The 17,739-nt window shown below is 36.0% G+C and overlaps 1 protein-coding gene across 1 annotated transcript in view; it reads right to left on the bottom strand.

Annotated features, from left to right (window-relative positions):
* WDR72 (WD repeat domain 72) overlaps nucleotides 1-17,739 on the bottom strand; it is a 95,664-nt gene that overhangs the window by 56,020 nt on the left and 21,905 nt on the right. Inside the window, 3 exon segments of the mRNA XM_010137671.1 lie at nucleotides 6,234-6,259; nucleotides 6,919-6,934; nucleotides 9,726-9,889. Of these exon segments, the coding sequence (XP_010135973.1) occupies nucleotides 6,234-6,259; nucleotides 6,919-6,934; nucleotides 9,726-9,889 (206 nt within the window).

Here is a 17,739-nt window from a genome sequence, read left to right as displayed (position 1 = left end):
TCAAGTTATGTATTTGTAACTGAAAAATAATCTATTGGTCAACCATATCATTGAATGGTCTTTTGTATAAGCAAAATCACATCAGCAAACCTGCCTTGTTAAGTTCTAATCTTAAGTAACAAATGTAATACAGGCTTAACTAGATTTAGTGTTGTAACTTTCTTAAACTGGATAAAACCATGGGATACTTTTTTTTTTTAAAAGGCTGGCTTTGTTTTCTGAAGAATAAATTCTCAAGACATAAAATTCTGATCTGCATTTTTCTGCAGGATGCCACGGATGTTTCTCAGGACTAGTTCCGCAAAACATTTTCTAGGCCTTCATTCTAATTTCATCCCAATTCAGCTGACAGTTCAAAACAGTATTAACTAACAGTGAACCCACTGACATAAAACATAATATAAAATAAGACAGCTGTCTTATTTTCTCACTCAGCTAAAAGGGCAAACAATTCAGGGTATGTGCAAAGACGCATTTATTTTAAAAATAAGTACAAACAGCAGGTATATAATTGAAAAAGCTCTTGATCATACACCATCTCTGAAAGTCCCTGCATAGGAAAAAAGATGTAAATCATAATCTACACTTTCATCTCGATGTAAAGACCATATGTACCTTTTAATCCAATATAGCTCCTACCGGCAATCCACACATGCACACTCCTATGCCTAACCCTGGCTACCTCCAGGAGCTGTGAATTTAGGGAGCACGTGAACCATTTAAAAGGGTTTTAATGGCACCACGTGCCGTTAAAAGTATCCATAGCCTCCCAAAGTGGGCAGACAGGTCAGGTCTACCCTCTTCCACAGCAGTGCTGGCCTTATGCACAGAGGGAGGATCATACAGAGTAAAGGTGTTACTATAGCAGTCATTCACATCACCTTACCTTCAGACACTTCCCTTGGTCACAGGATCCTCGAGGGAGGCATTCACAACTTCTTACTTATTCATTTATCCTTCTTAAACACCAGTACTCCCATAGAAAGAACTAAGTGTAAAAAGCCTGGAGTCAATAGCGGTGCCCCAGTTTGCTTTCACATGCAATTTATGCTTGACCGAGGCTTCAGCATTTGGACAATGCAATCCCAAACAAAAGTATCAATTCACAATGAATTTTCCAATATGAGCTAGTTTAAATAAACTGCTTTGAACTTGCCTTACACTACAGTTTTAATAATTACAACGACTCTAGTCATACTACTGAGGATGCATCCATCTCCTATACAGAAAAAGCTACAATAGTTTTTGATCTTACATCACGAATGTTTGGCTTAACTGCAACGTAAGCAAAGACATCCTCTTTCTTTCCAACACTATAATCGTTCCCTTTTTTCTTTTTTACTCCCAGTGGAGAATGTTACTATCTTTGCAGCACTTTGAACAGTAATTGTGGCATCACTCCTGATGAGAACGTGGCACTGTGTAAATTACTAAGCCAAGCTCAAGCTGTGTGATGAACAGACTAAGCAACTAGATAAACCATTCTTTTTATCGCATAAGGAAGGCCACCAGCAGGCAGATTGTGGGCCAGACAAATCTACTGGGCACAAGAAATTTTTAATGGTTCAGGAACAATTGCTATCACATCTATTGCTCAATGTAGAGACCTGTCCGAAAATTAAATGTTCTGCATATTTTCTTTTCATACCCACACTGTCTGTCTCTTCCCCATCACAAATACTGAACTTAACTTTTTTGTTGGATTTAATACAAGTATACATACAAAAGTGATCCTGGAGACAAACCATAACATGATACCAAAGGAAAACTGCTAAGTAAAGCTAACATGTACAGACTAGTCTACACATTAGCTTGCAACAGAAGGAAACAAGTCTGTATTTGTGTCTCAGGAAAATATTTGAAGAAATATATATCATATACAGACAACTTTTGCTTTGCTCTAGAATTCCTATCACTACCTGTCTAGGCACGCTATCAGAAAGGCAATTCTAAACACAATACCTTTGACAGTCTCTTCTAGCACTTTTATTATAGAAAGAATTTAAAGATGAACTTGAGGTCCACTCATCTCAAAATAAGATCAGTCTTTCACACAGTCTCTGCATCACGAAAAGTTTAAATGGAAGGAAAGGATAAGGTCTTTAAAGGAAGCCTTATTAATTTATATATACTCAATATTCAAATACTCTGTCTATACATTAATATAACTTACCTTGAATATAGAAGTAAATTCCCTAGCCATAACTTCAGAAATATACAGGGCTCAGTGACAGGCGGTAGCCAAAACATTTTCAGCCTCGCTTAGCATTTAGGAAGAAAAGCCATGTTTCCTAGATCATCAACTGGACAAGCTGCTACAGCAGTCCACAAAACACAGACTACTGACTCATGGATCTAGGAATTATTATTCTGAACAATTTACCAGATGAATGAACATACAAACATCTGTGAGAATAATGCTGAACAGAGAGATACTGCCAATGTGACATGAGAAGGAAGGTAAAAGCAGCTTTGGCCTAAGAAGGGCTAATGTATATAAAAATTAAGGTACCAAGACATGGCCGTCTGCCGACTCCAACTGAAATAACATACTGGCCTGGGCTGCTCTGATGGTGCATTTCCCATATTGGATTATAAGACTCCCACCCATAAAATTTATCTACGCAAAAATTATTAGATCAAATCCTAAGCAAGTGACTGTCTAAGAAAAAGAACAACAAAAAGCTTTGTGGAACTAAGTTCTTAAATATTAAAATCCTATCCATCCTAGAAAATGCCATTCTTGAGAACTCAGGAATAGGCAAAAATTGGACTTTCTTCATATCTTATATCATTCTAGGACATTCTATTTCATACTTTCCCATAAGCACTTCAAGAATCAAATTTGATGCCAGGAAAAAAAAAAAGTCAAGTTTGAGTATTAATATGTGAAAAACATGTCAAGAGAATGGAAATGTAACTACTGCTGTTGCTTGGTTTTAAATTGAACCACAGTCTAGCTTAGTATTTTATTTTTGCTATTTAACTGAGACAAGAGATTCAGTTCATTAACAGAAGGAAGCTAGCAGACAGCAAGTCTTCCTTTTGAAGAGTAAGGCTTGGTGTTGCAAGTTCTAGTTCTACAACTGCATTTAAGATGCCAGTGTATTTCTGAAAACCTCACCGCTCTTTTTTTATGAATAGCTGCGTGAGGCAGAAACTAGAAATGTCTCAGAGATCCGGATTCCAGCTGATACTTCTCTTCACTAAAATAATGCTAGTTAAACTATAAGAGGTCAGGATCTTAATGTTTTGCAGAGGAAAGGTGATTATCACAAGTGTGAAGATTCCACCATTCTTCTGTCATGAACGCTGAAGAACTCTCAAGAACATCACTGGACAATGAAAATATAAAGGTTATAACAAAGCTTATATAATTTATTTTAGAATTATTAGAATTAGAGCACTTGCAAGAAAATCAATTAGGCCAAAATACAGAAGAAATCGCATCTTAGGGACTAGAAAGTAGTACAGGTAAAACATAGGATAGGAAAATTCAAACGGTATTCGACTCCACATCCAGAACCAAAAGAAACAATCATAAGTAGGGAATAAGATATCATGAAAAGCCCCTCATAAGCTATCTTACTTTGTCCATATAGACATGTCCATAAAAAACAAATACAAAACTTTGGCACAGTTTCCAAGGGACAGAGAATTGCAGCATGACAGTTGAGGTTTGGGAGAATACGAAGAGGAAGACAGCAATAGCAAGGTTAGCTTCAATAAATTGTTCTTCAGTACGAAGCACTTCACAAGGACCACTGATATTGACCTTAGAAAAATTTCTCGTAGGATACTGTAGCAGCTTTTTTAGCTTTAGCACAGGGTCCAACTTGTTATCTAGGCAGGGAAAACAAAGTCAGTCACTTTCAGTGTAATAACAGGAAAAAAAAGTTTGCAGGTATATAGAAACCGTGTCCAAAACGCTGAAATGAATAGTTAAGGCAGATTCTTGGATTTCTATCAGCCTGTGTTACTATCCACATCTGGAAGAGTAGAATGTGCTACAACCTCAAAAGAGCAGCTTTTTGCTTTCATTTTACTTTGAGGCAATCCACGGAGAAAACACTGAAATCAACAAATTCCTGATGTGGTGGACCAGTTCCGAAAACTGCAGTAACTTTCAGCCATGCTGACATGTGGTCCAAGCTATCAATATCTTTCAGGATCATGATGCCTTTTAACTGGCACCAATTTAAACTCATAACTCTAAAGTCACTGCTTCGCCATAGTTATGTTGCTACCTTGGTGAAATACTTAATTGTGAAATTTCACAGGAAATATTGTACTGAAATGCTTTGTATCCAAGTTACAGAAAATGTTTATATAAACATTTCTTCACTCATTTTTCTATTACACTCAATTAATACACTACTAAGTATAGCTTCTGAACACAGTCCCAGCAAAAAGTAGAAATACCCTTGCAGCAACAACATAAAGGCTACCACGTTTAAGGAGAAATGGTCTGCCACTGTTTTGCATCGTGTCTTAATAATCCACCCAAACGAACAAGATCTGTAATTTCTCATAATACTCTAAATATTACAAAAGGAAAGAAAAGGAATTAATGTCTAACATACCATTCTTTATGGTACCATTCCTGAGTTCATATTTGATAAGTATTATTTGGTATTTGTGCTTGTAACTTATTTCCATTTTTCTATCAATTTTTCCATCAGTAAGATTTAACTAGCAGTGATTTTCCAAGCTTCCAATAACAATTTTATTTTCCAATTGCATCCTTTACTAAAACAAATAACTGCTATTGTCCTACAGTCTTCATTTGCCTTTTACTTATTCTGTGCAGCAACAAAGATATTTATTATAATTTCTGTACATTCCTGTTTTAAGCAACTATAAGAATATAAACTTTGGTTTTCCCACTAAGAAAATACCTCTGTCTCAGAAGCACCTTGCCTTTGCATATTTTGTTCAGATCAGAATGTGTGTGCTATTACGGAAGTGAATAATAAGCTCTTTAGAGCAACTAATATAGGTATGTCAATTTAAAATGTTTAAGATGAGTTTACAAGTGTTACAGTAACCGGTGCTTAACTACTCTGGCCATAATTAATTCTAATAGCTGCATAAATAAAACTGAACTTACAGAGATCTTGTATAAACCCTTATTTAGATGTTTTGACTCTACTTTCTGCACCACACATCTTTTGCTTGTTTGTTTTATACACACAGTAATGATTTCCCTTTTCTGGTCTAGGTCTACAGTAGTACAATTCAGCCACCCGAGGTTTAGCAATTATTGCACAAATTTTAGAGGCTGTTCTTCCTCCATTTTTACCCAGAAGCAGCTATAATTCTATTATCGAAATCACTAGAAATATCCACGCATGATTAACACAGATTTATATCCAAATCACTTCAGCTGAGAAGTTAGGAAACTTTCTAGCTTGAAAGGTTTCTGGAACATCAGGAAAATAATTCCCAGACATAGCCAGCTTTTTATGTACATCAAAGGAATCTTCATATGACACACTGAAACAATCTTTGTTTTTCAAACCAGCTTTTCACCCAGCTCGAATTTTCAACTATAACTTAAAGATATAACGAGAACTAGTTCCATATAAACACCATGAGCACACAATCTGGTGTGTACTCTGTTGTAATTAGAGCAGTGATTCAATACCTATTGCTACTGGCCAGGTATCATAGCAACCTTGTGTCACTGAATACTGCTGGAAAACTGTTCAGCACCAGCATGTCCATGCTTCAGGAAAAACTACAACGGCACTACAGACTGTCAACATCTGTGGGGGTTGTTACAGGAGAATAACAAAGAGATCTGCTTTAAAAAACCCTGTGGTTAGAAAATTGACAGTGCTACTACAGCATGAAAAAGGAAAGAATTATAGAGAGGAAGAAAAGACCATGTTTTGTTGTTAGATGCATAACTTATGCACACACATCCTAATATCCATCCATATAAAGAGTTGGAATAATGCTGCATTACCACATTGTTTATGTATATCCACAAAGTACTGTCTTTTTTCTTTTTTTTTGTACTAAACAAGCATCATTCATCACCAATGTTAATCTGAAAATAAAATAGACCCGCTTTAAAAATAATATTTAAACTTCCACAAATGAACTCTAGATAGTCTTGTATAAATCTGCAAAAAGAAAAAACAGGCTACTATGAACAAGAACCCAATATTGATTTTTCTGCGGTGCAGTAAAGCATCTCCATTCTATTTGGCTGCTGTCAAAGCCACTCTTTAACAGCTGGAGTCAAATTGCACTATTTACAGCAAGAGCCCTTGTCAAGTGGACCATAAGTATTCTAACAATACACTATTCAAATGGCACTTTGCCACACAAATTGCTGACTTGATGAATACCCTATGTCAATGACTAAGGCAAATATAAAAGTTTCATTTTTATGAGAGGTTTTACATTCACATATTAAGTAAAGCTTTCTTGAAGAACTATTAAGCTATATATTTTGGGTCTTTTGACATTGAAAATAATTTAAATCTGTTTAAATATATCAAGGGGATTTGACAATTTGACAACATTAATATGGAACTTGTGTTAACTGCATTTGTCACACTCATCTGTTATTGGTACTCCCACTGGCACGCGCAGCACAATAAAAGAACTAAAATGGTTAAAACACCATGAAATCAAACCATTCTGCTTTTGTATCTGTGATTTACATGATGACAAATATTTTGAAAGTCTTTGAAGCTGGACTGGTATCTAAGGATTTTTTTTTTCTTTCTTCTTAGGATGGAGTAAAAAGACCATTTTTTGCAAATGTTTTGTCTTAAATATAATACTAATAATAAAATATACTATTAAGAAAAAATGCTCAATCTTACTTGCGATCTTCATGTGGATCCTCTCATTGCGCAAAATACTCACAAGTGTAATAACAATCACTCGCAGGTGTAATACCAGCAGGACAAAATAGCTAACCCTCATTTTCTGTTACGTAAGTGTTCTGAAATTGAGTTCTTAAAAAAGAAGCTCAAATTGACGATGTTGTTGAGGGCTTTTTAAAATAGAAATGTTATTAACCATTTAGTGTGTTAAGTTTCTAATGCACCATCTGCCAAAGAAGCAAACTGATAATGAAACACTCATTGTAAATACATATACTAAAACCTTTTGATAATCTGAAAGTTTCATGATAGTTTCACCTGTGTGATCATTATACACTTATTAACACAGTATAGAATGTTGAACACTGATAACCACAGAGCTCTCACTAATTTCATGGAATCTTGACTTCAAGAGCCTATTTCAAGATGTTTAAAATACAATGACCCTGAACAGTCAACACGGCAGTCTGAAATACCCCCAAAAATGTTTCCTGCGTAAGAAAAACAGTGGAGTTCATAAGAAGCCTTCATTTCAGCAGTAACAAATCGGCATTTAAAGCAGCCTCAGAGCTCCATGCTCTTTTTGTGTAGCCTAAACTGGGTTTCTGGAATAGCATTAAGGGGGCCTCCATTGTTGTATCTTCCCAGGTTCAGCTAGCCCCAATACATTTAGCCTCCAGCATCTCCGACGTTAATCTACAGAACCTGTGCTAATGGGGATGGAGATGGGAAGAAGCTCCAGGTTCACAAATATAGATCTTAATTTGTTAAAAAAATTAAAATAACAAAACTATAATGACAAAAAGATGAAAATTTTTTTGACAGTCACAGTAAAGTCTAAGAGACATCAATAATATTCTCTCAATAAAAAGTTTTCATTGGGACAAGATAATTAATGAGCAATGTTTAAACATGAAAATGGGATATTTTATTGAGAAAGCAGAGAAGCTGAGATGAATGTCTGATAAAGAAAAGTGCTATAAATTATTACAACTCCACTGCCGCCTACTGTGATACTACTTCCAATTTAAGATCATGATAGTTCCCAGAGCACGTTATACTTGACACTTTGAACTTTACCAAAAACTATTTTCCCACATCCATGAGCAGCACATTTTCTTTCCAGGCACTTTAAATCCATGCAACTTTCAATTTAACAGACAGGACCAAAACTGCACTTCAAACACAACTACTATAACTTTTTCAGTTGTTCCTCTTTAAAAAGGCAAAAAACTATTCATGTTAATAAACTAACAGTGAGATCAGATTCTGTGTCAATGGCCAACTAGTGCACCATCTGCCCCACAACACGCTCAGCAGGATTATGCTCTAATAAGACTTTTCAGAAAATAGGATCACCAAGAACTTTAGAAATCAGACTAAGGTTAGTAAAAGGTCAAAGACAAATATGAAGGGTTACAATCATAAACTCAAAGTTACAGGTAAATTCATGGGTAAAAAAAGAAAAAGACCAGAAAAGTCAAGAATAAGGACTTGGATTAAGCTGTACTTTGTCAAATAGAATTTTGGAATATCCATTATTTCATTTACCGTAATTAATAAAGCCAGAAAAAGACCAGAGAACATTCTTAAGGCTGTTTCCACATGGGAGTGGATGGAAATAATTTTTGATCTTCCCATACTTATGGGATGATTTTTTTCATGCTCATTCAGGGTTGAGAAATAGCAGACATGACTTCCTCAGTTTACTGTAGAGAACAGAAATCCTCCTGGCCGTTAAGTAAAAAGTGATAAACGAACAACATTGAGGACCTATTTTTAAGACATATTCATATCCAGAGGTCAGTGAATATACTCACTTCAATGCACAATTGGGGTTTTCAGAAAGATATACGTACCAGTGTCTTCCAACCCGAATACGGTAATACCCACCTCACTGTATTTTTGTTGTATTAAATTTGAAAGAGTTTTAATAATTGTTTTTACATTTAGCAAACACAGACTTTAAACATCTACAATTAACTGATAAAAATGTGGGTGTATTTTGGCTACAACAAACAAAATGGCTATAGAATTTTCAAGCTTACTTCTCATTATATGGTGTGCCTGTACTAATTTTCTCAGCTTCAATGGCACATTAACACTAGTTTCAGTATGGTATTTCCTTCTATTATTTTTTTTAAAACAAAAACTGCGGGCACATCTTTTCCATCAGTCACAATTACTTGGTTTAATAATTGTGATTTGAGAGCGATTTTGACTTGACAATGCCTGGTCAAATCCCTCCTGGAAGACTCATACGTATTTGCAGCCCAGTTTCTTACATGGAACATTGCCATCCTCTTTTTAACCAATTAGGTGCCAAATTTAATCACTAATATAAATGTAAGACACTTCCACTGTGTGATGATGTTAACAGCAAACAAACACCCAATAAAAACTAGCACTGAATGTCAACAGGAATCTACTGTTTCATAGAAGAGCAACACTGGAAAGGTCAGTAGCATTGTACCAGGTAAGGCTTTTTCTCAGGAGGTGTACATTCGAACTGGGGGGTTCAGTTGGTCTGAGGGTACTGCTAATAGGTGCAATCACACACCAAAGGCATAAGAAAATAGGGCCTAACTATGGGTGCAAAGCCTGAGAAAATCATTCTAAGATTATCTCCTGGTGATCTTGCATAAGGCACTCCTCCCATCTTCATTTGTTCTGTGAAACAGGGTTGAAGGTATAATAGCTGAGCCAGTCAGAACAAGCCTTTCTAAACTGAAATCCAAGCCTCCATGCCACTTACATAGGGCTACACATCAGTGGAGAAGTAAAGAATTTGCATCACAAGTCATCACTCTTGAGAAACACTCTACTCTTCATTCTTACCTTATCTGAAGGTTTTTCTATACGAGTAAGATTGTAAGAGACCATGCCATGCTTATAAGAGCTAGAGTGTTTGTATCCAGCATTTTCATTTCTCTTCAGCTCTTGAGGTACAGGAAGTAGAGCATCTGCCACTAAGCACTCTGAATCTTCAATGGAAGAAAGAATTGCTTTTCCTGTTTCACCTGTTTCATGTCGTTCCAGAGTGCCTAGAGAAACAACAGAAGCTGTAATTTTTTTCAAGGAACTACCCTGTTTCTTATTTCAGCATAAGTAGTATTAACACAGTATATTTAAAATGAGCAGATAATCATGAAACACAGATGAGCCAACCAATTCCTCATTTGCTGGATCTTAAGGTAATTTTACAGACAGGTCTATTCTACAGCATTATTGTTTAAAAAAAATTATTTCTGAAGAAATCACTGCAGCAAATACCTTAGATTCCGACTACAAGGAACTTAAGATATTTAGCATAATGTGTGAAGTCAGATGCAGTTTTCATAAGGAGCGAAGGAAATTCAGAATACTACTTGTCCTAAGTCTGTTCAAAACAAAGTCATTTGTTTATCTCACAAAGCCCTCACAGGGCATCTATATCATTAACAGTGTAAACAACACATTTATGTAATATTTTAGTGCTGTCCTCTAGTGTTCTAGATTACAAATAGCAAGGGAAAGATCAAATTTTTGCTTCCATTCTTAAACCATCTTTACCTGTGACACCTTGAATACCTGAAAATACTACACGTAGCTTAGTAGTCAAGAATATGAACATAATGTTTCAAAGACTATTTCATCACTTGTATGACTCTAGGCAATCTGATTCCTTTAACTGTTATCCCCAGTTAGTTTAGTAATTACTTTATTTAGTAACAATTTTAGCAGTGGTACTTAATTTATTACTAACATTAAAGATACCTAAAATGAGTTTAAATGTATTGAAAGGAGGTCCTATTACATACTACACATTTCCTACAGAAATTAAACTCATAAGAACTTGCTGAAATGGCATGTTTCCTATAAACAAGATAAAAGACGTGTGAAGGATTTTAAAAGTATTAAATATCTGATATAATGTGAAATGCTTTTTCCCTTAAGTTTGAATTCTTTGTAGCCTCAAGTAATAGAACATGCATTTTCCCTTTCACTGCTACCAGGAAAAATGTGTAACATTGAAGTTCTATCAGTAACACCTGCTAAAAATATTGGACTGGGATTGAGGGATCTCATACAATAAGTGTTTGTGTGTATGTGTGTATAAAATCTCTTTATCTGAAATTATTTCTCCGAAACTCATCTATTTCTGTTCACTGTACTATCACCTCCGTTACTTATAAGGCTGAGTCTTTGAATTCAGAGCAGGGGTAATGCAACTGATTCTTTCTCCCCTACAAAATCAACTGAATAACACAGATTACTATAATACTGTACTGCAAAAAATAAGGATCAGCCCTAACTGCTTTTAATATGTCATTTTCTTCCTCGCTCTCCGGGATTTGAAGCCAGTGTCAGGGATCCTTACAGAACTGAGTATTTACTAGAAGAAAGCAAATTGCCCAAAGATCTTCATGGCTGGACTGTCTACAAGTAATTCAAAACAAAAAGCTGACTAGAAAGCTTCCAACATCACAACATTTCAATATTTCAGGACCTCAAAAATTAACAGATGCCTAAAAGGAAGGATCATACAATTCATAGACATGTGAGCAAACACATTTTTTACAGTGTTGTAGTTTTTGCAAAGTTAAGAAGGTTGGAAATAATACAGTCACTCAGCTAAAGTTATTTTGGCCTCTTTATATATGCTAGGTAGTCTTTAAAGCTATGAAAGCACGTCTTATTTCCCCAAAGAACCCCCGGCATCATTTATAGCAAAAGACAAAAGTCACCAAGGAAGAAGTTGTTCTCCCTTATTATTATGTGTGAAGGACTCTCTACCTCCTCGTGCAGCAGTTCCAGCATGCAGGGATATTTTTATGTACACACACACATACACACCCATCCTCGATCTCTGTACCACTTTGTGCAATTCACTAGAGCACAAGTGCTTCAGAAAGACTATTATGTAATAACCCTATGAAATTTTTTGGTATCGTTTCTTTTTGAGGGCAAGGATCTAAGGCAGAGATTACAATAAATTTTTAATAAATCCAAAAATTTTAGGGTCATGGTATTTGATTTCAAACACCTGATTATACATACTCTTTAGCATTAGACAGAACTTCAAAACAGGTTTTAGTAACTTCAGATGCATCCCACCAGTCATCCCTCAAAGCCAGACTGTTCTGTGGAAGAATCTTGTGGATATATAATAGAATACAATCATTTAATTAAGCTAATACTACAGTGGCAAAGAGCATAAAATGACGTTTCCAACAAAAATCAAGATCTGAGTTGTCTGACTTTATCCTCCTATATATGCATAGACGCTCAGGAGTAAAAATTAAAATATATTTAAGACTTTCAATGTTTTCCATATATCAGAGCTTCCTCCTTGGTAACAACTTCAGAGCCAAGTTTTCAACTTCTGGTTGAAGGGAAAATGTTTAGTTGAAAGAAAAAGAAACAGACCAGAAGCAGTGGTAAAAGTTACAGAGGATGGGGACAGCAGCATTTCACCACTGAAGACCACGGCCTGAATGGAAGAAACAAGCAGTCCTGACATACTCTGCAAAACAGCAGACTCGTATTTTCACACACATACATATATACACCTTATTTTCAACTGCTGACAGATGTGCTTCTGCATATTATAGACTTATGGATGCCAGCTGAGAAAACCCAACAGTTGTTAAATACTTTTGCTATCTAGCAAACTCTTTTCTAAGTGACAGTGTCAGCATCATGCCACAGCAAGTATACCATTTTGTATGTGTGGTTTGGAGAAGAGAAAATTAACTTACTAACCAAAAAAAAAAATCCCTTCACAGTCCATATTAGGCAAAAGAGAGGACTTTGCTTCTCACACAGAGGTGCTACAGTATTTTTTTATGTTTACTTTTTAAACACATTTACAGACAGGAACATTGAATTGAAAACAATGTCCCAGACAACCAGCTTAGTTTCTTACTGACAGAATGCTATGAAATCATAAAATAATTTCAAAAGACTTCGCAGTTATGAATTATACATAGAAAATTTAAAGAAGGAACTCTATTTCAAACCCCTTATAAGCACGTTCTAGAAGATGGTTCCTTTCTTAAAAAAACATGCTTGCTTGCATATACTTCTTAATCATGGATCTGTGTGTATATACAGTTTTGTGTGCACACACAGAGCTGCAATGAAAGGGCACAAAGTGCATAGGAGAATGAGTGTGATGGAAGGGGGTAGGTCATCATGAAAGTATTACACAGTATGTATTTTATTCAGTGTACTTAACACTTCTGAGGAGCCCAAAAATACTCATTTGCAGAGTGACTAGGTGACAGAGACAGAATAAAGGCAGACATCTGTATTCTGTGGTTCCTGAATACATCTTTAAGAGTAACAACCAGCAGGGTGGGGGAAGGATCAAGAAACCTGTATATGTGACAAAGACATTCTGACCACTTCAAATAATAAAAAGAACACTGGAGCAGAGTGGTTATTGTTCCAGAAACAGTTGTTAGGAATGTGTTGTCTCTGATTTTAAAAGAAAACAAAAATAAAAAGACACAGCCTGTACCTGAGTGTGCAGGAAAAAAACAGAAATAAAGACAACTCTAAAACCTGATGTATTTTCAACACAAGTGAGCCCAAAAGCTTTTCACTGGGGAGCAAAAAAATAACAGAGGATGAAAGGAAAAAGGTAGGGTTTTCTAGACAGCAGCACCACCACTGCTATAACCCCCTACTACACATACAAAATACAGGAAAAGATAGTCTTTATCTCTCTAAAGCTGTGACCATGGCAACCAAGTCTCAGGAACAGACAAGAGTGAGGTATTTCACTCTCCTGGGCAGCGTTGGACCACAAGATGTGAGTAGCTAGAGACTGTTACAACATCTTATTCTTCTTCTGGACCAAGTACTACAAATTGTGCCTCCTGATGTTAGCGCTGTCCACAGTTCTCTGGGTTCTGCTCTTACTGAATGATGTGTTCTTACTGGAGAGGTCACGCATATTATCCTGCCTCAAGACACGGTGTGCACTGACATCACATGACCTGTCATATCATCAGGCTCCAGTGCTTTCTGTTCGCTGTCGCAGCTCAAGTACTGAAAATCCTCACTATTGCAGTTCTGCTGTGACCTAGTAACTCAGCTGAATCTTACAGCATAACAGTAATCTGTGAATGAAAAAGGGTTTCAGAACTGATTTTATTTAAAAAGACCTTTTCCATACTAAAAACCAAAACAAACATCTTCCATCTTCTTGCATGTTAGCATTTGCATCGTATCTTATCTTTAACATGCCCTGAATTTCTTAACCAAGCTGCTTTCTTAGAGAAAGATTTCTGGTCTAAGCTAGAAATTGTTTGATGTTGTGTTAATTGTTTAGTGTTACAGTACCAAGAAGTCACCTGTCTCTGTTCAATAGCACACAGCTGGGCTGACTCACTCCCTGCAGGTTCTCCCTTTCTCTATGAATGCTTCTTAAGCGTGAAAGTGGAGGAGGGGGAAGAAATCAAGATCTCAACCCACGTGGTGTCTGCCCTGACTATTAATGTTGAAGGTCAGACCATGACCTAAGAACAGAAGAGCTAAATCACTAGAGCCTTTTTCCAAATAGAAAATGCTCCCTTCAGGGGAGATACAAGCCTTGCACAGTCTTAATTAACTCCAAGTAACGCAACAGGGTTCTTAATATTTGAGCCATAGTTTTGTAGGGACTATTCTTCATAGCTTCACAGGGGATGATGGAATTATAGCTGTTTGAGAGATCACTATTATGAATATCAAATGAGAGCTATTTGTCCTAATGTCAGGAAAGTATGCACAGAAGTGTTTGTTGTATAAACAAGCAGACTTTAGGGCCCATGTTCTGGGTGCATTCACAGAAGTACCTGACTTAAGATAAATCTGTTATTTAATCAAATTGCTTACTCATATTATATTGTGCAATTCAAAAATGAAGAAAAGCAAAGATATTGTGTGGGTGTGAATTGAGTATATGTAACATTTATGAGTGTGCGTACAAGACTAACAGGACTTTTTTAAAGCATAGGGTTAGGCTGAAAAAAGGGAAATTTTACTCATGGAGAGTCTTGAAAAAAACCACAAAAATTAATGAAGCCATGTCATATACCATCCCTTCCTGAAAAAATTGCATCTCTCCAAAAGCCTTCTAACCCTCAAATGTTTTCATTCACACAAATTATGGCAATTATATCAAAAGTTTAATTTTACAATCCAAATATCTAACAAGAGTTCATTAAAACAACTCTATGTATTTCTATCAAGTAACACTTATCACAATTTGGCCATTTGGCACTTTTGAAGATTTATTGTTTATCATCAGTTAAAGACGAAGCTCATTGCCCTACTCACATGAACTGATAGAGATGACCTGGTGGCCCCTTCCTAACAAAATCATTTCACAGTTACTGAATCTGACTCCTGCAAATATATAAACTGGATTTCTGACCAGGAACACAGGATCCTACAGGCAAACTTTGCTAGCCAGAAGAAAGTGAATTAGTAAATGGACTTCACAGAAACTTACTATTAACAGGCTGTTTTGCTCCCAAGCATGTAAAAAAATACGCATGTAGTATGCACATGGTGTGTTTCACAAAAGACTTATCAGATGTAGTTACCAAGGACTCTAAAACTGAGTTTTGCATCAGCCCAGATCATAAGGCTATGCAGAGTTGGGGGAAAAAAAGAAAAAAAGGTAGTGACCACCATGACTTTGACCCTAACTACACCTCAGTCTCCAGGATATAGAAACACAACCACAGGATTTATCAGCTAGGCCACACTCACCCACTCAAATCTAATTCTGACCAATGACCTGAAGAGAAAAAGAGAGAGAAAGATGGAGAGACAGAGGGAAAGAAAGGGAAAATTAAAAATCTTTCAAAAGAGACTGTAAATCACTACATTTTGCAAGGACAAAAGGGTCACAGGAGTGTAATTACTTTTGCTTCTAGATTAATCTAGGCATAAAGGTAACAACCAACTTCGATACAGTTCTAAGAGTTTCATTAAAACTGTAGAACTTACTTCCTCACAGCCATCTCAACTAAGCCTTAGTCTTCTAAACAGTTTAGTCTTTAATTTCTTTTGAGATGAGAAAAAATGTCAGGTGTACTAAATGAGGCTCTACTTCCAAAAAAACCACCAAAACCCAAACAAACCAGAACAAACCCACACACATTCTGCAATTCATTTAACACTTGCAAAGTTTACCAGAGGTTTAGAAGACTTATTGTTGACACCAATTGTAAAAAAAAATCAGAGCATATAACTGCATACAAATGATCTTAAACAGTGTTTGAAAGTGTTCCAGCATGTTTGACCACCAATACAATCCAAGGTTTGATCTGTAACACCAATGTGCAGAGTGATTTCATTTTCTCCACAGCAAGGACGCGTCTGAAATGAAAGAGGTTTTATGTAACAGTTTAAATTACTCAGTGTAGCACTAACATTGCAAGAAATATTTGTGAAGTATTTCTCATACTTTTAAAGTATTTTTTGTCTGTTTTCTATAAAGATTTTTTTGTGAGAAATGATCACACAGATGGATTTGACTAATGTTAGAAACCGCATATTTTGTGAGGGATGTTTATCGCATTAAAAGCCTGTTTTAATTTATTGATACCTGTGTAGTTTTAAATGCTTGAGCTAACAATGTTTTCTGGGCTTGAGAGCTACTTTAAGGTGGTGGGAAGTTTTGTTTCTCAGCAAAAGTGTAACATGAATGATAAATTGTTTGAAAAAGTCATGAAACACATGGGTGTTTCATAAAATCTTCCTTCCTTAACTATGGACTCAAAGATGATTACCCTTCCCTGAAATACATTCGCAATGCTGCTGTCTTGTTCCCACGGCAATGACAACTTTGAAGAATCATTACTTCTCCAATTGCTCAAGCAAGAGTGGTCTATGCAGAATTCATCCCACAGAACAGACTCAGATTTATTACAGTAAATGTAAGTGATAGACTTTCACTGGTATTTACCTTTTTTAAAAAAGCAAAGATACCAGATGCTTAGGAAAATGTAAAACATAGAAAACAGATAATATCCTTATTGAAGTGGATTTCAAATGGTGGCTATTGGAAGAAATATCCCACCCTTTAATTAGAATAAGATTTGTTATTGATTTTCATATTTGTCTTCTAGCACATCAAAGTTTGGAACATATCCTGTACACATGCTATACTAATATTCCAAATGAATTATTAGATCAATATTTGTCATGGAAAGATATTCCACTGTAACAAAGTTGCTGTATCCATATATTAAAATTTAGGCAAAATACCTTAAACTACACAGATACTAGCTCCTGGCTTTTGTATTGTTTTCTATATTAGTACCCCCATGCATGTGCAATAACGCATTTAAACCTACAATAATTTTAGTTTGTTCTGTAAAGCAAAGGACTCCACAGATTTAAAAGGATCAGTTTATCTTATTCTAGACCTGTAACAGCACCAGGCAATTAGCTTTGCTTCACCCCCCACCCTGCTTCTTTAGACTCCCCTTGCAGTCAGTGGGGAAAAAGGTACAGACTCTTACTCCTGCTTCCTCCTCTCATTACAAAACCAGCATGAACCACTTGCTCATATATAGAAGTCTCAAGTTAGAAAAAGTACGTTCCACTTGAAGTCCACTATGCTTTTGGTATTTAGCACATTTCAGCATGAACTAGGCTGAAATGCCTATTTGGAATAAAGGCAGCCCATCATACTCAGGAGAAGTCCCACTGAGCACATTGAATAAGATGCCTTTGGCAATCTCATGAACAGAGGGTACAACAAGTTGTACATGAAGCAGTACTAGCTTAGATTTTAATCTGTGTGACAAAGTTTCTCCCAACTTAAAAAGTGTAAAAAGCCTATTATGAAAGCCTGTTAAAAGACAACTTAAATATTTTAAAAACTTAGGAATGCTTTTTGAAAAAC

The sequence above is a fragment of the Buceros rhinoceros genome, unplaced genomic scaffold (genome assembly GCF_000710305.1).
Source record: "Buceros rhinoceros silvestris isolate BGI_N320 unplaced genomic scaffold, ASM71030v1 scaffold17336, whole genome shotgun sequence".
Taxonomy (NCBI): domain Eukaryota; kingdom Metazoa; phylum Chordata; class Aves; order Bucerotiformes; family Bucerotidae; genus Buceros; species Buceros rhinoceros.
This window is presented reverse-complemented; position numbering and strand designations above follow the sequence as displayed.